The 24,657-nt window shown below is 42.1% G+C and overlaps 1 protein-coding gene across 1 annotated transcript; it reads left to right on the top strand.

Moving 5' to 3' along the window:
* The first annotated feature begins 10,262 nt into the window (after positions 1-10,262).
* LOC122435451 (synaptonemal complex protein 3-like) lies at positions 10,263-23,278 on the top strand. Its single transcript, XM_043459632.1, has 9 exons — positions 10,263-10,368; positions 11,213-11,379; positions 11,918-11,987; positions 12,160-12,194; positions 16,745-16,862; positions 17,681-17,780; positions 20,390-20,488; positions 22,741-22,845; positions 22,977-23,278. The coding sequence occupies exons 2-9, from the start codon at positions 11,253-11,255 to the stop codon at positions 23,055-23,057; spliced, it is 735 nt and encodes a 244-aa protein (XP_043315567.1). The 5' UTR covers positions 10,263-10,368; positions 11,213-11,252; the 3' UTR covers positions 23,058-23,278.
* Positions 23,279-24,657: the final 1,379 nt, after the last annotated feature.

The raw sequence follows: 24,657 nt of genomic DNA, 5'->3' as shown, positions 1-24,657 counted from the left end.
GAAACAATTCCAGGTTCTCTCCTCTGCCCTCAAAAGGCAACACCTCCTCCACCATCCTTACCCCTAACTGTGACAGAGGTCAGTCCGGTAAGAGTAAACCATGCCCTGACTGCAATGGCTGGTTATGGAATAGGCAAATGATCCAAACTAGATGAGTGATAGTCTTCCGAAAGAACTTCCTGCCAAGCCACAGAACAAGATTTTCTCGGTCCACTGGGGTTTGGGCTTCCCTGGAGGCTCAGATGGTAAAGAATCTGCCTGCAGTGCGGGAAACCTGGGCTCGATCCCTGGGTTGGGAAGATTCCCTGGAGGAGGGCATGGCAATCCACTCCAGTATTCTTGCCTAGAGAATCCCCGTGGACAGAAGAGCCTGGCAGACTGCAGTCCATGGGGTCACAAAGAAGTCAGACACGACTGAGAGACTAAGCACAGCACACTGGAGTTTACTAAACTGAGAGCACGTTTAGGATTGCAAGACTCTACCTTACAGACCTCATGGAAAAATCCTACTAGGAGATAGAGACAGAGCCCAAATGACCCTGCCTGAGAAACTTTCGATAAGGCCTGAAACTCTGCTTTTGTACTCTGGTAAATTTCAGACACTTGGAACTGCAAGAATCCAAACCAAGAGAGGGAGTAAAGACCAGGGGCTTTTGTGAGTGTGGTGTGTGCCTGTACTTCTCTGATTTTCTGTGATCCGGGTCCAACCACATAGGCAGCAGTGGGGCCCTGGTTCAGGTCTATGGGTCTAAGACATGACCAGGCTCTCCATTAAACTTGAGACTTGGTTACAAAGCATGCGTGCATGCTAAGTCGCTTCTGTCGTGTTCAACTCTTTGCAACCCTATGGGCTGTAGCCCGCCAGGCTCCTCTGTACATGGGATTCTCCAGGCAAGGATACTGGAGTGGGTTGCCATGACCTCCTCCAGGGAATCTTCCCGACCCAGGGATTGAACTCGTCCCTCTTAGGTCTCCTGCATTGGCAGGCAGGTTCTTTGCCACGAGCGCCACCTCTTGAGAAGCCTCTTGGTTACAACAGATTAATTAGAAAGTTAAGCCTGATACCAACAGCTAGTTTTTCTTCTTCCTCCTTGGTTTCCTGCACGCTTATATCCCACTCCAGAAACAAAGTCAGAAACTGCTGAGAATATTCACGATAAAGCTTCTGCCTGTAAAACGTAATAATGAGCAATGTCATACTTCATATTGCTAAGAAAAAAGTAAACACATTCAAAACGAAACTGATTTGACACAAATTATACTATAAAGGGAGAAGGGAATAATTGCAGCTGAAAATTTCCGATGGGAAATGGCAAAACAAAATGGATGATTTACTCTCATTCCCTCAGTACTTGTCCCCAACTGTCTAAGAGGGATGCGATCTCACATGCCTTAGCTCTTGAGAACTAAGGAAGATTTAATGCAGTATAAACTTCCCCCCAAATGCATTTTATCTGTAAGTTTTTTTTTTCATTTTCACTTATTGAATGATAAAGAGATTCAATGAAGATATCATATAAGTTTTCTAAACAGGAATATTTCACTTCCCCCGCCCTCACCCTGTCACAATAAAGATTTTGCACAAAAGAAAAGTGGACCCGATGATGATAAATTTTGAAGTTATTCAAATATAAGATTAACTCTTTCCACACAATTGAATACAGCTAAATATCACAAGACACTTCTCTTTTATTCATCTAGCATATTCCAAGAACGAATATAATTTTTTCTTAAATACTAACAAAATTCAGCTATAATTTTAAAGCAGAAAATAGGTTACCATTATTGACCTTTAGTAATACCTCTCTTTTCAATTAAGGTGTAAGGTTATAGGACTAAAGGAAGTATTGACGTCAATAAAAATCAAACTGCATATATTTCTCAACAGAGACACCAATTAATAGAGGATAACAGCATTATTTTAATTAAGCTGGACTCACAAACACTAAGATATGACACCCAGGTCCTGGCTCTAAAAACCAACAATGTTTGTTACCTTTGCTCCTCCTGGGTTTTCCAAACATGCTCAATTATCAGGTTAATGCTTTGGACAGAAGCATTGGTATTCATTATAAATCTTTTTCTCTTTGCATGAAGAAGCTTCTTAATATCATCTATATTAAGCATATATATTTCCACTTAGTATTGATTCAGAGTAACAGGCAAATTTGGCCTTGGAGCACAGAATGAAGCAGGGCAAAGGCTAATAGAGTTCTGTCAAGAGAATGCACTGGTCATAGCAAACACCCTCTTCCAACAACACAAGAGAAGACTCTACACATGGACATCACCAGATGGTCAGTACCAAAATCAGATTGATTATATTCTTTTCAGCCAAAGATGGAGAAGCTCTATATAGTCAGCAAAAATAAGACCGGGAGCTGACTGTGGCTCAGATTATGAAGTCCTTATTGCCAAATTCAGACTTAAATTGAAGAAATAGGGAAAACCACTAGACCACTCAGGTATGACCTAAATCAAATCCCTTACAATTATACGGAGAAAGTGACAAATAGATTCAAGGGATTATATCTGATAGATAGAGTGCCTGAAGAACTATGGACAGAGATTTGTGACACTGTACAGGAGACAGGGATCAAGAGCATCCCCAAGAAACAGAAATGCGAAAAAGCAAAATGGCTGTCTGAGGAGGCCTTACAAATAGCTGTGAAAAGAAGAGAAGCCAAAAGTAAAGGAGAAAAGGGAAGATATACCCATTTGAATGCAGAGTTCTAAAGAATAGCAAGGAGAGATAAGAAAGCTTTCGTTAGTGATCAGTGCAAAGAACCAGAGGAAAACAATAGAATGGGAAAGACTAGAGATCTCTTCAAGAAAATCAGAGATACCAAGGGAACATTTCATGCAAAGATGGGCAGGATAAAGGACAGAAACTGTATGGACCTAACAGCAGCAAAAGATATTAAGAAGAAGTGGTGAGAATACACAGAAGAACTATACAGAAAGATCTTAATGACCCAGATAACCATGATGGTGTAATCACTCACCTAGAGCCAGACATCTTGCATTGTGAAGTCAAGAGGACCTTAGGAAGCATCACTATGAACAAAGCTAGTGGAGGTGATGGAATTCCAGTTGAGCTATTTCAAATCCTAAAAGATGATGTTGTGCAAGTGCTGCACTCAATATGCCAGCAAATTTGGAAAACTCAGCAGTGGCCACAGGACTGGAAAAGGTCAGTTTTCATTCCAATCCCAAAGAAAAACAATCCCAAAGAATGCTCAAACTACCACACAATTGCATTCATCTCACACCCTAGCAAAGTAATGCTCAAAATTCTCCAAGTCAGGCTTCAACAGTACATGAACCATGAACTTTCAGATGTTCAAATTTGTTTTAGAAAAGTCAGAGGAACCAGAGATCAAATTGCCAACATCTGCTGGATCATGAAAAAAGCAAGATAGTTCCAGAGAAACATCTATTTCTGCTTTATTGACTATGCCAAAGCCTTTGACTGTGTGGATCACAAGAAACTGTTGAAAATTCTGAAAAAGATGGGAATACCAGACCACCTCACCTGCCTCCTGAGAAATCTGTATGCAGGTCAGGAAGCAATAGTTAGAACTGGACATGCAACAACAGACTGGTTCCAAATGGGAAAAGGAGTATGCCAAAGCTGTATATTGTCACCCTGCTTATTTAACTTATATATGCAGAGTACATCATGAGAAATGCCGGGCTGGATGAAGCACAAGCCGGAATCAAGATTGCTGGGAGAAATATCAATAACCTCAGATATACAGATGACACCACCCTTATGGCAGAATGAGAAGAAGAACTAAAGAGCCTCTTGATGAAAGTGAAAGAATTCAGAAAACTAAGATCATGGCATCCACTCCCATCACTTCATGGCAAATAGATGGGGAAACAATGGAAACAGTGACAGACTTTATTTTTGGGGCCCCCAAATCACTGCAGATGCTGCTTGTAGCCATGAAAATAAAAGACACTTACTCCTTCGAAGAAAAGATATGACCAAACTAGACAGCATATTAAAAAGCAGAGACATTACTTTGCTGACAAAGGTCTGTCTGGTCAAGGCTATGGTTTTTCCAGTAGTCATGTCTGGATGTGAGTGTTGGACTATAAAGAAAGCTGAGCGCTGAAGAGTGGATGCTTTTGAACTGTGGTGTTGGAGAAGACTCTTGAGAGTCCCTTGGAATGCAAGGAGATCCAACCAGTCCATCCTAAAGGAAGTCAGTCCTGAATATTCACTGGAAGGACTGATGCTGAAGCTGAAACTCCAATACTTTGGCCACCTGATGCGAAGAACTGACTCACTGGAAAAGATCCTGATTCTGGGAAATATTGAAGGCAGGAGGAGAGGGGGACGACAGAGGATGAGATGGTTGGATGGCATCACTGACTTGATGGACTCATGTTTGAGTAAGCTCTGGGAGCTGGTGATGGACAGGGAAGCCTGGAATGCTGCGGTCCATGGGGTCGCAAAGAGTCAGACACGACTGAGCGACTGAACTGACTGACGGAAATTGCATTAGGGATGGCAGACTATTACTGTAACATTTAAAGTAGTTTGTTTACTGCTCCTGTAACATTACTGGGAAAGTGAATACATCCTCCTCCAGAGTTTTATTCATGCACTTCTTACAGGGACTCAGACCATTGGAAACTCTGGCACCTTCAACATGTGGCATCCACAAGTTCCCCAGGGGTGGCTTCCTTTGCAGTTTGCAAGAAGGGGAAAAGAGCATGGAGATGTACCAGATTGAGGTTTTTATATGCTAGGCCAGGCAGTGACACACGTCATTCTCACTGACATCCCATTCCTTAGATCACAGTCACATGTTTATAAATTTACCCCAAACCAACTTTTATAAGTATTTTCTCATTGAGAACATGAAAAACTGTCTTTGGGAGCCTTTAATGCATTTTGGAAAAGAGTAACTTTAGTTTCTTAGCTCTTTTTTTTTCCATTACAGATTTTTCTAAAACATGTGCAGTTTTAAAAATTAGAATTGAGGTGCTAGCAACTGAAAGATTATGAAGAAAAAAAAGGAAGCAAACACTTGATTTTTGACATGATGCCTTTTTAAAAATGGTAATTGTATTTCCAATAATACTGAATCAATCAGTTAAGTTCATCACTCAGTCGTGTCCGACTCTTTGCGACCCCATGAACTGCAGCATTCCAGGCCTTCCTGTCCATCACCAGCTCCCGGAGTTTACTCAAACATGAGTCCATCAAGTCAGTGATGCCATCCAACCATCTCATCCTCTGTCGTCCCCCTCTCCTCCAGCCTTCAATATTTCCCAGAATCAGGATCTTTTCCAATGAGTCAGTTCTTCGCATCAGGTGGCCAAAGTATTGGAGTTTCAGCTTCAGCATCAGTCCTTCCAGTGAATATTCAGGACTGACTTCCTTTAGGATGGACTGGTTGGATCTCCTTGCATTCCAAGGGACTCTCAAGAGTCTTCTCCAACACCACAGTTCAAAAGCATCCACTCTTCAGCGCTCAGCTTTCTTTATAGTCCAACACTCACATCCAGACATGACTACTGGAAAAACCATAGCCTTGACCAGACAGACCTTTGTCAGCAAAGTAATGTCTCTGCTTTTTAATATGCTGTCTAGTTTGGTCATATCTTTTCTTCGAAGGAGTAAGTGTCTTTTATTTTCATGGCTACAAGCAGCATCTGCAGTGATTTGGGGGCCCCAAAAATAAAGTCTGTCACTGTTTCCATTGTTTCCCCATCTATTTGCCATGAAGTGATGGGAGTGGATGCCATGATCTTAGTTTTCTGAATTCTTTCACTTTCATCAAGAGGCTCTTTAGTTCTTCTTCTCATTCTGCCATAAGGGTGGTGTCATCTGTATATCTGAGGTTATTGATATTTCTCCCAGCAATCTTGATTCCGGCTTGTGCTTCATCCAGCCCGGCATTTCTCATGATGTACTCTGCATATATAAGTTAAATAAGCAGGGTGACAATATACAGCTTTGGCATACTCCTTTTCCCATTTGGAACCAGTCTGTTGTTGCATGTCCAGTTCTAACTATTGCTTCCTGACCTGCATACAGATTTCTCAGGAGGCAGGTGAGGTGGTCTGGTATTCCCATCTTTTTCAGAATTTTCAACAGTTTCTTGTGATCCACACAGTCAAAGATTTTGGCGTAGTCAATGAAGAAGATGTTTTTCTGGAACTTCTTGCTTTTTTGATGCTTCAACGGATGCAAGTTGAGTAAAACTAAATTTCATTTATGTACTGCTCTGTCATTATTGTTTGCATTTGACTTCATTTTAGATAGTGGACTGGCTAAATAGGGGTTCACATATCCCAGTTAACATGTAGTAAGAAGAGGCAACTCAGGTCTGATGCTACAGCTCAAGGAAACCCGTCATCCTTTATTTGGCTTCTGTCTCAAAGTCACAAGCATTTTATCTATATACCTGCCAGGACAAAGGGAAAATATCAAGGGGGGACGCCAACTGCATCAGTCCAATCCATGAATCTTTCCAAGAAGTTCCATCACAGATGCCTGGGACATGTGTCACGGTCAGCCCAGGAACTGAACTGGGTCATGTGCCCACATCTAGATGCAAAGGTGTCAAAGTTCTGTTAGTAAATATGAAAGGATGAAGGATAGAATGCTGAGATAGATACGGGACCTGACATAGCACTTACCTTACATCATCCTTATTAATTATCCAATTCCCTTGTGGGAGTGAGTGAGTGAAGTCGCTCAGTCATGTCCGACTCTTTGTGACCCCGTGGACTGTAGCCTACCAGGTTCCTCCATCTGTGGGATTTTCCAGGGAAAAATACTGGAGTGGGTTGCCATTTCCTTCTCCAGGAGATAAAAAAATGTGGTCCACTGGAGAGCAACCACTTGTAGGAGCTTCTTACAAATCCAGATTCCTGTCCTCGTGCCAGACACAAGGAATCAGAATCTCCCTGAAAATTTGAATGCACTCTACTTTCAGGTTCCTGGACCATTGACCTAAGTTCTATCAAGAACCAACTCTTTTCTTTCACCTGATCTGATCTGCATGAACTCTTCATTAGGTTTATCATTTCACAACTTTTACTTGTACTTCAAAGTGTCAAGGACAGCACCCTTCCTTGACCAATTTGTTTTGAAATTTACACTGAAAATGATAACTTGATAAAGGACTTCCATGTCTATAGTCACACTCTACAGTCTAGCTCTACAGTGCAGCTCTATGAACTTGGGTAAATATTTCTACTCTTTGATCCTCAGTATCCCAAATTATAAAGTGAGCTTACACTAATTCATCTTCCAGAGGATTATTAATATAATTAAATGAATCATGAGTTTGTATACTTTCAAAAGGCAGTAAAGCTTACAGAAATGTTGGTTTTATTTATGGGTAAACACTGATCTATTTAAATTACAAATTCTAAATCTGCTTGCTGGAATTAGGCAGGTTTCCAGCCTAATGGTCAAAGTGAGGCAAAACAGTACAGTTTCTGCAGCACACAGTTGACTGGTCTACAGTGTAATGAGAGGAGAGAGGCTGTAAGCCACAGTGGTAGGCAAAGGAAGGAGTGCCAACCAAGATTCCACAGAGGAGTTGGCTGAGCACCTTCAAAGGCCCAGTGACACAAAACAGCAAAGATGTGCCTGAGGAAACTGCAGGAAGTTGTATTTGGAGATGACAAAAGGTGAGTTAAATGAGATAAGATGTCAAGGGTTCTCATATGTAGGGTAGACCCTCTCGTGGAGGGTTGGAGGAATCACTGAAGAGTCTTAGGCATCGGAGTGTAGCTAATACCTGAGGATTCAGAGTTTGACAGATCCAACTTGGAATCTTCGTTTTATTACTAGCTGTGGTTTTGGCACGTGATAAATAAACTGGCTGGTGTAAAGGGCTAGAGAAGCAGAAGCAGGAACATAGAGAAACTGGACATATGACAGACATAGCATTGTTAATAGTGGGGAAAGTGTACACCACTCAATAAATGAGGATGGTACCATCATTTTTCCATGGGAGGAAAAAAAGCAAGCAATCAGATCTCTGACACCAGCCCTCAAATCAAGTCTACACAAACAAAGACTTAAAAAGGCAAAGCACTGTCTTAAAATGAGTCTAATTAAATATAGGAGAACACTTTGATGATTTTAGGGTTAAGAGTATTTTATTTCAAAAGACCCAGGAGTCAGGAAAAGGAAAAAAATTGATAAATTGGACTATACCAAAATTCAAAGCTTTTGCACATCAAAGGACATTATCAAGAGAGACCAGGCAACTCATGGAATGGAAGAAAATAATTGCCCAAAATCTATCTGATAAGAGATTCAAATCCAAAATACATAAAGAGCTCCCACAACTCAACTACTACCACCACCATGGCAACAACACAACATGAATAAAAAATTGGCAAGTGACTTCAGTAGACATTTCTCTTAAGAAAATGTGCAAATGACCAATAAGCCCATGAAAAGATGCTCAATATGGCTAATGATTAGGGAAACGCAATTCAAAATCACACTTCACATTCATCAGGATGCCTGTTACCAGAAATCCACAGAATAACAGCTGTTGGCATGGCTGTGGAGAAGTTGGAAACTTTGTGCTTCACTGTTCGAAATGTAAAATGGTGTGGCCCTTATGGAAAACAGCATGCAGTTACTCAAAAAATTGATACTATAATGACCATCTGATCCAGAAATACCACTTCTGGGTGTACACCCAAAAAAAGTGAAATGAGAGACTCAAAGAGATACTTGTATGCCTGTGCTTGTACAGCATTAGTATTTGTCCATCAACAGATGAATGAGGAAACCATGTGATATACACCAACAATGATTATTCTTTGCCATTAAAAAGGAAAGGAATTCTGACATGCATTACAATATGGATGAAATCAAAGATATGCTCAGTGAGATATCCTGGCCATAAAATATAAATAGTGCATATATGAAGTATCCAGAGTAGGCACATTTACAGAGACAGAAAGTAAAATGGTGGTTGCCAGGGCTTGGGAGGAGGAGGGGTTTGACAATAAGTGTTTAATGTGTACAGAGTTTCAGTTTGGAAAGAAACAAATCCTAAAGGCAGAAGTGGTGGTGTCACTTCATGACACTGAACGCTATACCTAAAAATGGCTAACAAAGTAAAACGTGAACTATTTATGTTTTATTACAATCAAAAGGCAATGTCACAAAACTGAAATCTGGAATATGTGAAAAGCTTCTACGTGTATCTGTAATGAAGTCATCTGATCCAAATGATTAAAGGTCATGATGCCAGGAGATCTGTCACAGAAAAGGAAAGTGAAATGACCAATAAGCACACCCACATGCACACACAGAGACACACACATGGGAGCTCCACTTTATGAGCGACTGCAGACATGTAAAGGAAGATATTTCCAGATGTAATTTTACACCCACTAGTGGCAACAGGCAAGAAACCTGACTCCATCAAGTATTTGGTGAGATCACAGAACAATAGACTAAACCCACTGGTGGAGGCAGAAGATGGAGACAGTTTCCCTGCACTCAGTGAGCCTATGACCTAGCCATCCCACTCCCTTAAACACTGAAATGAGTATTGCACATGGGCTAGACACCAGAACACTGCTTGCATCGGTGCTCTGAAGGGCTCTCAAGTGGAAAGCATGCAGATGTCCAGGGACAAGAAGAAAAATGGAGGGACAAAGGGAGGCGTGGCTCCACAAGGGTACATGACAGGGCAGGGAAAGAGAAAGCCCGGTGGAGACAGGTCACACTGTAGATACTGGTTGATACTGCCACAATGTCGAGTGATGCAAAGAGGAAGTGGCGGAAGACCACAGAGAACCTGATACAATTGACGGTGATTTGCAGACAACATAAGTAAGCAAGGCTATTTAAGGATTAGGTAACAGTGTCTTTAAAAAAAAAAAAAAAGAAAGAAAGGAAAATCCAAACCTGAAAATGGAGGGTTGTGGTTTATACAAGACACCCTGGAGGATGGCTCTTCGTCTGCAAGCGGAAGGGAGTGAGTGGAACGGAAATCAGGAGGAGAGTGACTAGGGGTTGGTAAATGCTCCTTCATCAGGCAGGCGGAGGCTGGAGCACCTGTTCCTCACTCCCCTGGCCTTCTGTGATTTCCCAGGAAAACGGCCCGCAAGGGCAGTGTCCTCTGCAGACAGAACATGGAGAGCCGCAGCGTGGGTCCCCAGCCTGAGCACCCCCCACCCCCCCCGGAGGGCTGTTCTGTAAGGGGCGGGGTGAGGCCCAGGCCCCGCCTCCCGCATGCGCACTGTGCCAGCCAATCGGCGCTGCTCCCTCTCAGGCGAGGCCGGTTACTTCCGTGCTGTCCCGAGGTCCTGAGAGGAGCGTCCCGTGTGCGGTGTGAGGTTCGCAGTTTGGAGATTGTGGTGAGGAGCTCACCCTGTGTGGATGAAGGATGGAGGGAGGGAGGGACAGGCAGAGGGATCCAAGAGGGGGACAGAGGGACCCTCAGGGAGGCCGGCGGCACCACATGACCGTGAGCAGGGCTGGGGGAGGGGCGGCGCCATCTTCTCAGACTTGAAGGAATCAGAGTGTGGGGCTGTGGCAGCCAGGCTGGCCTCTGAGGCGATGTCCCCAAGGCTTCCCCTCGGCCTCCAGCCGGGCAGAAGGAGGACCCCAAGGGCTGGGCCAGCAGGCGGGGTTTGGGGAGAGCTGTCGGTCCCCACAACCCAGGAGAGTCTCAGAGGGTGGGCAGGCATCATCCACCCAGGTCTGTCCTTCCTGCCCAGTGACCGGGCAGAAAGGATGGGCCAGTGCCCTGAGGTCATCTGGGGTCCAGATGGCGTGTCGGGAAGGCCCCCAACCCGACTGTGCCTGGACAGGTGCTGAACGGTTTGTTCCCCACCCCTATGGAGGGACACTCAGGTTTGTCCTGCCTGTGGCCAGGCCTACCCCCCCTGGCACCGGATCCGTGGGGATGCAAGGCACAGGGGTCAGCCTCTGTCCCCACGTGGGGTCCTGACACTCTGTCCCCAGAGGGTCTTGACACTCAGATGTCTGTGGGCAGCACGGGGCTGTGAGGGGCGGTGCAGGAGCCAGTCCTCCATTGCAGTGCTGAGGGGAGGGGGTCACAATCACTGCGTGCTTCATCAGCTCCTGGTCCAACAAGGGACAGGAGGAAGCACACACCCTGATCTGCCGCGGAGGACCCGTGCCGGCCATTGCTCGTTGACCCTGGGGCCATCTGTGTCTTTACGTTTGTGCTCCCAGGGTGCAGGCGTGCTGTCTATACCTCGGAAGACTCGAGTAGATGGAGAGGCCTCAGAGGAAGCGTCTCAGGAGGGTTAAGGATGCCTCGAAGGAGACTCAGGATGCCCCGATGGAGGCTCATGATATGGCAGCCTGTGACTCTGGGAGTCAGGAGAGAAGAGAGCTGAGTGAGCCAGAGAGTGTTTGCCAAGGGATGGTCTGTCGGAAACCTTTGCAGATCACAGCACATGGGCGAGGGCAGAGTAATGGGGGGGGGATGGGCAGTGTCCCTTGGGTCATTGCTTCCCAGTCCTCCACATAGTAAGCAGGGAAAGCCATGTGTGTGCCAAGCTGTGTCATGTACCGGAGGCTGCCCAGTTCAGCCTCATATCCCAAACTGGAACTGCCCTGTAAGCTTCCTAGCAGCTCTCCTTCATAACAGCTTGCATGTCCTTCTTTCCGAATCATTTCCCTGAGTGCTACATGTTTTTTTCCCGCTGCTGGTAAACCCTGAAAGGCTTGTAACGCTGTCTCCAAAAAGTGGTCCTGGCCCCTGATCTAACTTCATCTGACCTTCACATACACGATTCCTCTGAGACGTCTGCTTTAAGATGCTTTCGTTGTTGCAAATCCTGGACCCTTCCACAGTGCAGCTGTTTCTTCAGGAAACCTGACCAAAATGCCATATGTCAGCCTTAAACCTTTTCCCATTTTATTTCCATGCAGCAAACAGGTCAGTGATTGATATCCATGAAGAAGAAAGTCCTTTGCAAGCAGCATTTATGGAAGATGTGAGGTAACATGTTTAAAGGAATTTGGGCTTGCCTTATAAGGTACTTTAAGAAAAGTAAAGGTGGGCTCTTGTAGCAAGTATTGTATGTAAAACACTTGGCGTGACACGTTTCTTCCAAAACCAGTATGGTGTTTTAGGTACCCTTAATTTAAAAGTTCATGTGATTTCTTTACAGGAATGAATTACAGGATATGCTGAAAAAATTTGAAGGTATGCTTTAGGAGATACTGTAGTGAAAGTAAATTGCTTTAAAACTCTATATCATAGGAAATGTTAATACCTTGTTCTCAGATTCAGGATCTTCCCTACGTGTTTAGTGTGATTTGGCTTCATAGGTTTCTTTAGTTTCCCTTTTTACTGTGGATGTGGAGAGAATGGTGCTACCAGTGGTGAGGTCAGAGCAATGCTTTTATTTTATACATGGGTGCATTTGATGGACTGTGGGATATTAGAAGAATGTGAATGAAACAATGTTTTTCCTACTTGTATCTCAGAGTAAGGAATATATCCTTCTTTAATATCAATTTTTAATTTCCTCTACCTATTTTGTGTGACATTCCTTTTTCTTTTCTTTGGTGCATACAGAATTTTATATTTAATCCTGTAAAATACGTCTCTATTGTTATATTTACATTAACTGTGCAGTGGAGAACTAAAAGGAACTTTGCTAGCATGCTGGTGATGTAAGATCAGAACCATAAACTTAAAAGTTTAAAATTGTTCTTTTAGATATCAATTACATTAACTGGGTTACAGGAAGAGACTCTTAACAAAGAGCCTATGTCAGTTTCTGAGTCCTCTAAATGGATCCTTCATACAAGCAAGATGTTTGAGTGGGAGCTGTCTCATAAACTGATTATTACGCAAGATAAACTGGATGTATAAAATTGTGTAGCTTGTCACAATCTCTGGAAAGTAACAATTCATGGTAGATCAATAACATACAATCAAATGTTTAGGAAAGCATTTTTATAAATATTGAACATTTTGCAAACTGCAAACCTTCTTTTTAAAACTGATGTAAGACAGACTCCCCATTTTTCCCTTATGAATGGATTTAGAAAGTGTTTTTGAATAAATTCCTTTATTTCCTTAAATTCTTCATGATCTTTGTCTTTAACTCAAAAATACCTAAAATCCTCATTGACTGAATTTAAAAAATCGTTTTCTTGCCTTTGCGTTTATTTTTTTTTTTCTCTTTTGGACACTTCAAAAATAGAATGATGATGTGTGATTTACCTATTGAGTTGTAACAAGAATACATCAGAATGTGTCCTTTGATATGGAGGATATTTTATAAATTTACCCAAACCCAGCTTTTATAAGTGTTTTGTTATGAGTGTTTTGTTTGTTTTCTTTTTGTCTTCTTCTTCTGGGTCTCCTAAGATTCAAATGTTGGGGCGTTTGGCATTGTCCCAGAGGTCTGTGAGTTTGTCCTCATTTCTTTTAATTCTTTTTTTCTTTTTTCCTCTATGCTTCATTTATTTACACCAGTCTATCTTCCATCTCATTTATCCTATCTTCTGCCACAGTTATTCTACTGTTGGTTCCCTCCAGAGTGTTTTTCATCTCAATTATTGCATTATTCATTATTGATTGACTCTTTTTTATTTATTCTAGGTCCTTGTTAAACATTTCCTGCATCTTCTCAATCCTTGTCTCCAGGCTGTTTATCTGTAACTCCATTTTGTTTTCAAGATTTTCGATCATTCTTACTATCATTATTCTGAATTCTTTTTCAGGTAGACTCCATATCTCCTCCTCTTTTGTTTGGTTTGGTGTGCTTTTATCATGTTCCTTTACCTGCTGAGTATTTCTCTGCCTTTTCATCTTGTTTAGATTGCTGTGTTTTGGGTGTCCTATCTGTATTCTGGCAGTTTGTGGTTCCTTTTTATTGTGGAGGTTCCTCACTGTGGGTGGGATTGGATGGGTGGCTTGTCAAAGTTTCTTCATTAGGGAAGCTTGCGTCGGTGTTCTGGTGGGTGTAGCTAGATTTCTTCTCTCTGGAGTGCAATGAAGTGTCCAGTAGTGAGTTTTGAGATGTTTATCGGTTTGCTTTCTTTTGGTCCGCCTGTATGTTAAAGCTCATGGTTATGTTCCTGTGTTGCTGGAGAATTTGGGTAGTATGTTTTGCTCTGGAACTTCTTGGCTCTTGGGTGGAGCTTGGGTTCAGTGTAGGTATGGAGGCTTTTGGAAGAGCTCTTATCGATTAATATTCCCTGGAGTCAGGAGTTCTCTGGTGTTCTCAGGTTTTGGATTTAAGCCTCTTGCCTCTGGTTTTCAGTCTTATTCTTACAGTAGCCTCAAGACTTCTCCATCCATACAGCACTGATGATTAAACATCTAGGTTAATGGAGAAAAGATTCTCCACAGTCTGAAACACTGAGAGAGGTTCACAGAATTACATAGAGAAGAGTAGAGGGAGGAGGGAGATAAAGTTGACCAGGACGAGGAGAGGGGGAATCACAAGGGGAGAGAGCAATCTAGCCTGTAATTAAATCCCTATGTGCTCTTCACAGCCTGGAATATCCAGAGAGGTTCACGGAGTTACAAAGAGAAGAGAAGAAGGAGGAAGGAGATAGAGGTCACCAGGAGAAGAAGGGGGGGCTCAGAAGGAGAGAGACAGATCTAGCGAGTAATCAGTTCACTAAGTGTTCTCCACAGCCCTCAATACCCTAAGAGGTTCACAGAGTTTAGTAGAGATGAGATGGGGGAGGGAGGAGATAGAGATGACCTAGGGGAGAAAAGGGGGAGTCAAAAGGGGGAGAGGGCAATCAAGCCAGTAATCACACTCCTAAGTAAAAATGGTACTGGAGATTGGATTCTTAAAGGTACAAAATTGATAACAAATACCAAAAAGCAAAGATTAAAAATCTAGAGTAGAAGTTAGACTTTCAAAAATGCGATATTAAAAAAACAAAATAAAATCACAAAAATTATAAAAATAATATATATGAAATTTGCTTTAAAAATGGGGTCTTTTTTGCAAGGTAATAGTAGGTTACAAAAATGAAAATTAAGGGAGTAATAAAGGACTTCAAAATTTAAAAAAATTAAAAATAAAACAAATGACAATAGTAAAAATATATCTAGGAATTTCTCTGGAGCTGTCGTGGGCAGTGTGGGGGTCACTTCAGTTTCAGATAGTTCCTTGTTTCAGCTTATACTTCTCAAGTTCTATAGGCCCCTTCCAATGTAGTCAGTGCTAACTACAGGGTTTTAATCTGTTCCACCTGTCACTTCTAAAGCGGTTCCCTCTGTTTATTTTGGCTTCTTTTGTTTGCAAGTCTCTTCAGTGTCTAATTTCTGCCCTGACACAAGGGGGCGGTGGTGGTCACTTATTTAGGCTCACTTATTGAGTCGTGCTGTAGGGAGGGAGGAACACTGCAAACAAATATCACTGGCGTGTGTGGGGAGCACTCGCAGGGTCTCAGCCGCACTGGGTTTGCCCCTGCTCACGGCGTGTGTGCTTTCCCAGTCTACACTGCTGAGGTTCCAGGTTGCTCTGCAGGGGAACTGTCTAAAGTGGGCCCTGGGTTGTGTGCACTTCCCAGGTCTAAGCTGTTCAGGTTCAGGTTCTCAAGTACTCCAAAAAGGCGCAGACTCCGTTGGGCATGCGTTTTGTGCCCTTCCCAGGTCTGAGCAGCACAGGCGACCAGGTGCTTGGCGAGTGCACTCTCCCCAGCTGGGTGGGACGTCTTATCACCTCTCCTGTCCCAGCTGCTTGGTTTCCTGGGTGCACAGTGGGAGCACCATCTCAGCTGTGCTGTGTGTCTCTTCTGGGGAGCTGATCTCTGGCTGTGACCCTCCCATAGGATGTCAACCTTCTAGGATCCCAGGAAGACTTGGTTAGCAACTGGGAGCCTGCTCACAGTTTGGTAGAGGATGCCATCTCTGGGGCCAAGATTGCCCCTTTCTGGCTCTGGCTGGTCCGCAGCCGGCTAGCTTTCCTCTGGTATTCGCTCAGTCCTTTGTTCTGTGAGTGGGCCCAGCAGTGCCTTAGGTTAGAGCTTTTCACAGGAAAGTTCTCTCTCTCTCTCCTTTTCTCTTTCTCTGGCTATTCCTCTGTTTGGGTTGCTATCTCACTTTAGCTTCCTCAGATTGTCCTCAGGTCATTCAGGCCTGGTCCCTACCCTAAGCAATGCAGCCCGTGCCTCCCTGTTCAGCCCCCACTTGCTGGTGTCAGATGTGAGCGACTGGGCTACTTCTCCACTGGAAGTTGCCAGTAGGCACGTAATCTGTGGGTTTTATTTATTTATTTATTTATTTTTCCTCCCAGTTATGTTGCCCTCTGAGATTCCAAAATGCCCCACAGACTCGCTGGTGAGAGGGTTTCCTGGTGTTTGGAAACTTCTCTTTTATGACTCTCTCTCCGGGATGGCACTCCATCCCTAACTCTTTTGCCTCTCTTTTTATCTTTTATATTTTGTCCTACCTCCTTTTGAAGACAGTGGGCTGCCTTTCTGGGTGCCTGGTGTCCTCTGCCGGCGTTCAGAAGTTGTTTTGTGAAATTTGCTCAGAGTTCAAATGATCTTTCAATGAATTTGTGGAGGAGAAAGTGGTCTTCCCATCCTATTCCTCCACCATCTTAAGACCACCCCCAGTTATAAAGACTAGAATTGAGGTGCTAGTAACTGAAATATTATACAGAAAAAAGGGAAATGCATACTTGAGTTTTGACATATGCCTTTTTAAAATGGTGATTGTATTTCCAATACTACTGAATCAATACTAAGTGGAAATATATATGTTTGATATAGATGATATTAAGAAGCTTCTTCATGCAAAGAGAAAAAGATTTATAATGAATACCAATGCTTCTGTCCAAAGCATTAACCTGATAATTGAGCATGTTTGGAAAACCCAGGAGGAGCAAAGGTAACAAACATTGTTGGTTTTTAGAGCCAGGACCTGGGTGAGTGTTTGTGAGTCCAGCTTAATTAAAATAATGCTGTTATCCTCTATTAATTGGTGTCTCTGTTGAGAAATATATGCAGTTTGATTTTTATTGACGTCAATACTTCCTTTAGTCCTATAACCTTACACCTTAATTGAAAAGAGAGGTATTACTAAAGGTCAATAATGGTAACCTATTTTCTGCTTTAAAATTATAGCTGAATTTTGTTAGTATTTAAGAAAAAATTATATTCGTTCTTGGAATATGCTAGATGAATAAAAGAGAAGTGTCTTGTGATATTTAGCTGTATTCAATTGTGTGGAAAGAGTTAATCTTATATTTGAATAACTTCAAAATTTATCATCATCGGGTCCACTTTTCTTTTGTGCAAAATCTTTATTGTGACAGGGTGAGGGCGGGGGAAGTGAAATATTCCTGTTTAGAAAACTTATATGATATCTTCATTGAATCTCTTTATCATTCAATAAGTGAAAATGAAAAAAAAAACTTACAGATAAAATGCATTTGGGGGGAAGTTTATACTGCATTAAATCTTCCTTAGTTCTCAAGAGCTAAGGCATGTGAGATCGCATCCCTCTTAGACAGTTGGGGACAAGTACTGAGGGAATGAGAGTAAATCATCCATTTTGTTTTGCCATTTCCCATCGGAAATTTTCAGCTGCAATTATTCCCTTCTCCCTTTATAGTATAATTTGTGTCAAATCAGTTTCGTTTTGAATGTGTTTACTTTTTTCTTAGCAATATGAAGTATGACATTGCTCATTATTACGTTTTACAGGCAGAAGCTTTATCGTGAATATTCTCAGCAGTTTCTGACTTTGTTTCTGGAGTGGGATATAAGCGTGCAGGAAACCAAGGAGGAAGAAGAAAAACTAGCTGTTGGTATCAGGCTTAACTTTCTAATTAATCTGTTGTAACCAAGAGGCTTCTCAAGAGGTGGCGCTCGTGGCAAAGAACCTGCCTGCCAATGCAGGAGACCTAAGAGGGACGAGTTCAATCCCTGGGTCGGGAAGATTCCCTGGAGGAGGTCATGGCAACCCACTCCAGTATCCTTGCCTGGAGAATCCCATGTACAGAGGAGCCTGGCGGGCTACAGCCCATAGGGTTGCAAAGAGTTGAACACGACAGAAGCGACTTAGCATGCACGCATGCTTTGTAACCAAGTCTCAAGTTTAATGGAGAGCCTGGTCATGTCTTAGACCCATAGACCTGAACCAGGGCCCCACTGCTGCCTATGTGGTTGGACCCGGATCACAGAAAATCAGAGAAGTACAGGCACACACCACACTCACAAAAGCCCCTGGTCTTTACTCCCTCTCTTGGTTTGGATTCTTGCAGTTCCAAGTGTCTGAAATTTACCAGAGTACAAAAGCAGAGTTTCAGGCCTTATCGAAAGTTTCTCAGGCAGGGTCATTTGGGCTCTGTCTCTATCTCCTAGTAGGATTTTTCCATGAGGTCTGTAAGGTAGAGTCTTGCAATCCTAAACGTGCTCTCAGTTTAGTAAACTCCAGTGTGCTGTGCTTAGTCTCTCAGTCGTGTCTGACTTCTTTGTGACCCCATGGACTGCAGTCTGCCAGGCTCTTCTGTCCACGGGGATTCTCTAGGCAAGAATACTGGAGTGGATTGCCATGCCCTCCTCCAGGGAATCTTCCCAACCCAGGGATCGAGCCCAGGTTTCCCGCACTGCAGGCAGATTCTTTACCATCTGAGCCTCCAGGGAAGCCCAAACCCCAGTGGACCGAGAAAATCTTGTTCTGTGGCTTGGCAGGAAGTTCTTTCGGAAGACTATCACTCATCTAGTTTGGATCATTTGCCTATTCCATAACCAGCCATTGCAGTCAGGGCATGGTTTACTCTTACCGGACTGACCTCTGTCACAGTTAGGGGTAAGGATGGTGGAGGAGGTGTTGCCTTTTGAGGGCAGAGGAGAGAACCTGGAATTGTTTCCTCACAGTGGGTCAGTGGATGGACCACGGAAATACCATTGCCAAGCTGCAGTACAGTCCAACTTAGATGAGCGTCATGGCGATCACGAATCTAAAATAAGACCTGTCTGTGTGGTTGTGGCTGAGCAGCTGGAGAGTTGGATTTTCCAGGGTTAGGGTGAGCTAAGCATGTTGACAGAGTGAAAAGGGGGTAAGGTGTAAGTGCAAGGGTGTAGGTATAGTGAATGACCATGGCCTTAACTCAGAAGGAGGATACAGGGCAGGGGGTGGAGAAAGGGGGCAGTGAAAAATGTTCAATTCAAATGTAGATATCAGGTCCTGGTAGGGTACTGAGACACAGTACAAAGGGGAGTGAGCTGCCAACATAAGGAGGTAGAGGTTACCTGATGGGAAAAATGGGCAAACAGTATATAGTACAGTGGTCAAGACCCTGGGCTCTGGAGTCATAATGTTGGGATCCAATTCTGATTTGTCCAATTACTGGCTATGGAGCCATGGGCAGATTATGTATCTCTGACAGGTCTCAGTGTCCTCATGTATGAATGGGGTGTAATAAGAGTACCTACATCATAGGTTTGCCTTGAGGATGAGTTCCTAAGGGAGTTCCCTGGTGGTCTAGTGGTTAGGATTCAGGGCTTTCACTGCCTTGGCCAGGGTTCAATCCCTGGTTGGGAAACTGAGATCCCACAATCCACTCAGTGCAGCCTTCCCCGCCCCCCAACCCCGCTTTCTCCCCTCCAGTCCTCCCCTTCACCAATGAGTTCCTAAGTGTTAAGTTCACTTAACGTCTTTCAGAGCAGGGCCTGACAGATAGTTCCTGTATGAGTTTGCGGTTCTTCCTCTTATATAGATTTTGCAGTTGTTGGTGACAGAATCTAGGATAAGGAAATGTAAGTGAATGGCTAAACTAGGGGAGAGGACAGAATTGTTTCTGGAGATCAGGTCAAAGAACTCAAAGTTTTGCATTATTGAAAGGTTCATCTGGTATATTGAATGGCCAAGAATTACTACATGTTTCAATGTTGTTAGGAAAGAATTTTTCTCTTAATTGCTGTTAAATAGGATAATTGCATAGATTTCATTTATTTTTGATAAAGAGATGGCGGTGAAAACTGTTTGTAAATTTTGTAGCTACCAAGAATTAAGATGGATGTTTTGAATATGGGCAAAGAAGGACATTTCCTGTGTAGAGCATTGTATTTCTGCTTCCTTATGCACCACAGCATCCTCACCAGGAAAGATTTTTTTCCCATCTATCACCATACAAATGATTACCTTCAATGCTATAAACCAATTTTACCTCAACAAAATACGTTAAACAAGAAAGAAAGTGCCTTCTCAATGATCGATGAATAGTATCATTTCATTTGTTTGTATATTGGTGGAAGCACAAACATCTAAGCTTTGTTTTAAAATTTAGCACAGAAAATGTTAAAAAATTGATTTAAAGAATAATCCTTTTAATGTCCTGTAGAATTACACGTTGCTAAATATTAAATTAACTGCATTTTATCTCAACGTCTTTTCTTTCCTACTTGTAGAATTTGTTTCGTGAGCAGCAAAAGATTTTTCAAGCAGCAAGAATTGTTCAGAGACAGAGGCTGAAAAAATTTTTTAACTTATACGACCAGTTCTTAAAGGTCTGTTGTTTTTGGTAATGCAATTCATTCTTATAAAACATAATGTCTATTTTGAAGTAGAAGTTAGATTCTTTTGTAGTTTTGGTAACAGTATTTTGGCGATAACGTTTTAAATTCTTCTGCATTTTCCATTTGGAGGAATTGATTTTGGGTGAACATGAATGCTAAATTTATTTCTATTTTTATTTGTTTTTAATTAATTAATTTTTATTTTTAGGATTTATTATTAGCTTTGTGATATTACTTAAAGTAGGAAATGATACATTGGGAATATTACCTAGAAAGAGACGTGATTAAAATCGTGATTAAAATCGATACTTTAATCCTAATTTTATATTCAGCAGTCAGTTTTTTGGGAGATCAGTGACAACTATCAGGAAAGTAGGAAGTCAGCGATTAAGTCCTAATATATTTTACTTCTGTTTACTTCAGTGGTGTGTGTAAAATAGTAAGTAGCAATTGTACTTTCTGAGTATATCTTTTATTTTCAAATATATTATGTGAGTGTTCTTTGGCATATTTGCTTTTAGTTTTTAATGTATTTATTTTAATTGGAAGATAATTACTTGACAATGCAGAATTGCTACAGTGACTAAAAATGCCTTTATATGCAAATGAGTAGTCACAGGAGGAAGCCTGGAATGCATAGCAGTGTGAAAAAGCCAGAGGAGGAGAAAAAGCTTATGAATTGAGAATCATCTACCATGCCATTCTCCCACTAGCAGATTGCCTTCATGACGCTGTTCTCTGCTTCATACAGATGCATACTTATTCAGGAGGCAATGGAATCCCAGATATACACCCCTTCTTATTTTGATGGGATGTTCCATTTCATTACCTTGCTCAAATACATATTAATATGTCACTCAACTAGTAAAAGAATTTTAAAATAAATATCCCTTAAAGAACTTTAGAATCATTTAGTGCAAAAGCGTTATTGTAGAAGTGTCTCCAAGGGAACAAATGTGTTATTCTAATGCTCCCTGATAATTGACTATTAATTGATGTGAAGGTTTGATAAAGTACCAAAGAAGATATCAGGTTGGTGACTTCAGTGTTGTCTTTGACTCCCCTAAGTACCTTGTCCTTCCCACCCAGCTATTACTTGGCCCTGCAATTTTCACCTCTGCAACTGTACTTTAATTTCTTCCTTTGAATTCCCACTGCTGCTGTCCTACCTGGTTCAGGGCCTCATTGTCCCTTGCTTGTTCTATTAAACTCTTGCCTGACTTCTCTCCTCTCCAATCCATCCTTCACACTTCTGTAATACGATCCTCCAAATAGTATCCCTTCTCTCCTGAAAACTCATCATAATATCTTCCCAGTTTGAAGTCTCAGGCGTTCAATGTGTACCCCATATCAAGATCCCCCTCTCTTTGTGATTTCCTCCATACATTCTTTGTCTCCTCCCACCTGTCCAGATTGGTTGCTTTCTCTGCACTAAGTCACCATTACCTCCTTGCTTTGCATATTCTCCTCCCTGGCAGTAGGCTTGATTCCCTTCTTTTACCTATTGACATCTTATTCTTTTGCCAACAAAATCAGAAACCATCCTATTTTCCACTACACAGCCACAGCAAAATGTGCTTCCTGAATTGTTATACTGTTTTTGTGTTGCTTTCTGTTTACATGTTTTTAATTCTCACTGGAATAAGGAAGAGATTATGTACTCATTTTCTAATTCCTCCAGGGCACTTAACAGAATGCTTTTTATATAGGATGCACCAGATTCCTATTTGCTGAATGAATAGTAAAAGTTTAGAACATGTTTGTTTTCCATACCTTAATGAGTTCCTATGACAGATCATCTTTTCCCTCTAATGGAACCATGCTGCATTGATTATTGGTCATTATAGGTGCAATTGTTACCTGGTGTTTAGAAAGCTTGTCAGAGAATTTTTAAACTATGGCATTCATGATATGAGACTGTCAGTGATTTCCTTTCTTCCTCCTCCTCTTCTCCTTCCTCCTCCTTTGCCTCCTCCTTCTTTTTGGTCCACCTTGACCTTAGCTGTTCAGGAACTCATTGTTTTGAGCAAAGTGTGATGATAATGATCTTTGACTCAGATACAACATTTGAAGGATTTCTTAAGTGGGTGTTTCAATCTCCATGTTTTAGTTACAATATTTTTGAAATAAATAATGAGCATCCTTTGACTGTTAAATGTTGTTACTTTGAAATTTAATTGTATGTGTTTAGAAAGTGAAATGAAAAGTGGTGCTTTATCACTGGACTAGGCCTTCTGTTTTAGAGTATGGAGGAGTTTCAGAAGGATCATGAACATCTTCTGACTGATGAACAAAGTGAAGTTAGACGAGAAATGGCCATGCTGCAAAACAAAATTGTGATGGATGCTGTAAGTAGTGCATGTTTAATACTGAGAACTATGGAGGGACGTGAACATTGGGGTATTTTTTTATGAACTGTATGTAACAATTATCTAAATAATATTCAACTGTTTAATATTTCTTTCCTTTTTGGAATCAGCAACAGCAAGAGCTGGCAAATATTCGGAAGTCTCTTCAATACCTGCTCTCTGACGATGCTGAAGACAGAACTGGAACCTAAGTTATATGATAGTAACGTAATATTAGCTCCATCAAACCTATACATTGCCATAGGCTAAAATTTTCTAGTTGCAGTCAGCACATCTTGCTTATCATTTGTTTGTTAAGTCTAAGAATCCTTTTCTGTTAACCACTAAATGAATCCTAAACAGTTATGTGGGTAGCAACAATTTCACAGGTACAAGGATCAAGCTTTCCACCCTTTGGGTAGCAAATGGAGATGTTTTCTCCCTAACACTGTCAATTAACTTTTGGTAATAAATTGTCTTCATTTTAAGTTTTGGCCTCAGCAGTTCTGTACCAGTCCTAGAAAATGGAAAGCACCAGTGTGGAGAGTTATAGTGTTCATCCTTAAGGAAAAGAAAAACTGAAGAACATAAAATCTATTTCAACTGTAAATCCCCTTTGTATTTACTCATTGGTTTACAGAGCCAGTTCCAGTGGGGGAAAATGATTTCAAATGAAAATCTACTCCATTGCCTTAGAAAAATTATTAAAAGCACTTGAGATTCTGTTTGTGAATAAACTGAGCTGCTAAAAATCATTAAGAGGACAGGCCTAGGTATATAAATATCCATGCTGAGATATGGGCTCGTGAATTGCCATTTCCACAAAGACATTAAAATGTCATTTAATTGTTGCTGGTACACTATTAAATGACACCTGCCCTTAGCATGAATCCAAACACATTTTATATTAATACTCCTTTCAATGAACCATGATACACGAGGCCAGGGATGTTTGTGCAAGTGTGATCCAAGGACTCAGGGTCAACTGGAAAAGACACGCATGGGGGAAAAGTGTGAGGATAACACACCTGGATGTCAGGGGGAGGCGAGTAAGAAACAGGGATGCTCCAACTCATCTCTTCTGAGGTGACCCTTAGTTAGCGACAGCCCCCGGACAGCTCTGATCCCGGGACCCTAGAGTAAGACAAAGCCATGCTGCTCCACATGCCACTCACAAGAGGAGAGCCAACCGACTTTTGTATCACTGTGTACCAACCAGATGAAGGCTTTCGGCAGCTTCTTAGTGTAGAGGAAGGGGAAGGACTTACCAGGACCTGCCATCCAGACTATTTATGTTGTTGTTCAGTTGCTAAGTCTCGTCTGACTCTTTGCAACCCCATGGACTGCAGCACTCCAGGCTACCCCATCCTTCACTAGTAGCAGGTTGCACTGCTGGCTGGTGGTTTCAAGTCAGAGAGACTTTCTGAAAGACAGGTATGGGTTTGAGTCTCAGCTTGGGCACTTCTCAGTTATGTGACTCTCAACTTGTGTCCTAAATTGTCTGCTCCTTACAACACTCCATTTTTTTTGGCCGTTTGTGGGTGCTGGGGGCAGTTCAGATCAATTAGCAGTGTTTCTGCTCTCAAGGGGATGATTAAACATGCTGAAAGAATACTGGACTTAAGCACTTGCCAGTGGTCATTTTGGGAACCCTGAGCTGAGATAGAGAGGTGGGAGAGGCAGAACGGTCCCTGACAACTTGATTGGGGACCATTGAGGTCTTCCATTTCCCTACTCAGTATCCGTGTACCCAGTTCACTTGGTTCCCTTCCACAGAAACAACAGATTGTTACAGGTGGGACGAAATTCGGG

Source organism: Cervus canadensis, chromosome X (genome assembly GCF_019320065.1).
Source record: "Cervus canadensis isolate Bull #8, Minnesota chromosome X, ASM1932006v1, whole genome shotgun sequence".
NCBI lineage: Eukaryota > Metazoa > Chordata > Mammalia > Artiodactyla > Cervidae > Cervus > Cervus canadensis.
The sequence above is the reverse complement of the archived record's forward strand: the minus strand, read 5'-3'. Positions and strand labels throughout refer to the sequence as shown.

Coding starts and splice junctions, on each gene's coding strand:
- LOC122435451 (XM_043459632.1), top strand. CDS start 11,253: ATGGAGAGGCCTCAGAGGAAGCGTCTCAGGAGGGTTAAGGATGCCTCG. Junction 11,988..12,159: donor GCATTTATGGAAGATGTGAG/GTAACATGTTTA, acceptor ATTTCTTTACAG/GAATGAATTACAGGATATGC. Junction 17,781..20,389: donor AGGAAGAAGAAAAACTAGCT/GTTGGTATCAGG, acceptor TCCTACTTGTAG/AATTTGTTTCGTGAGCAGCA.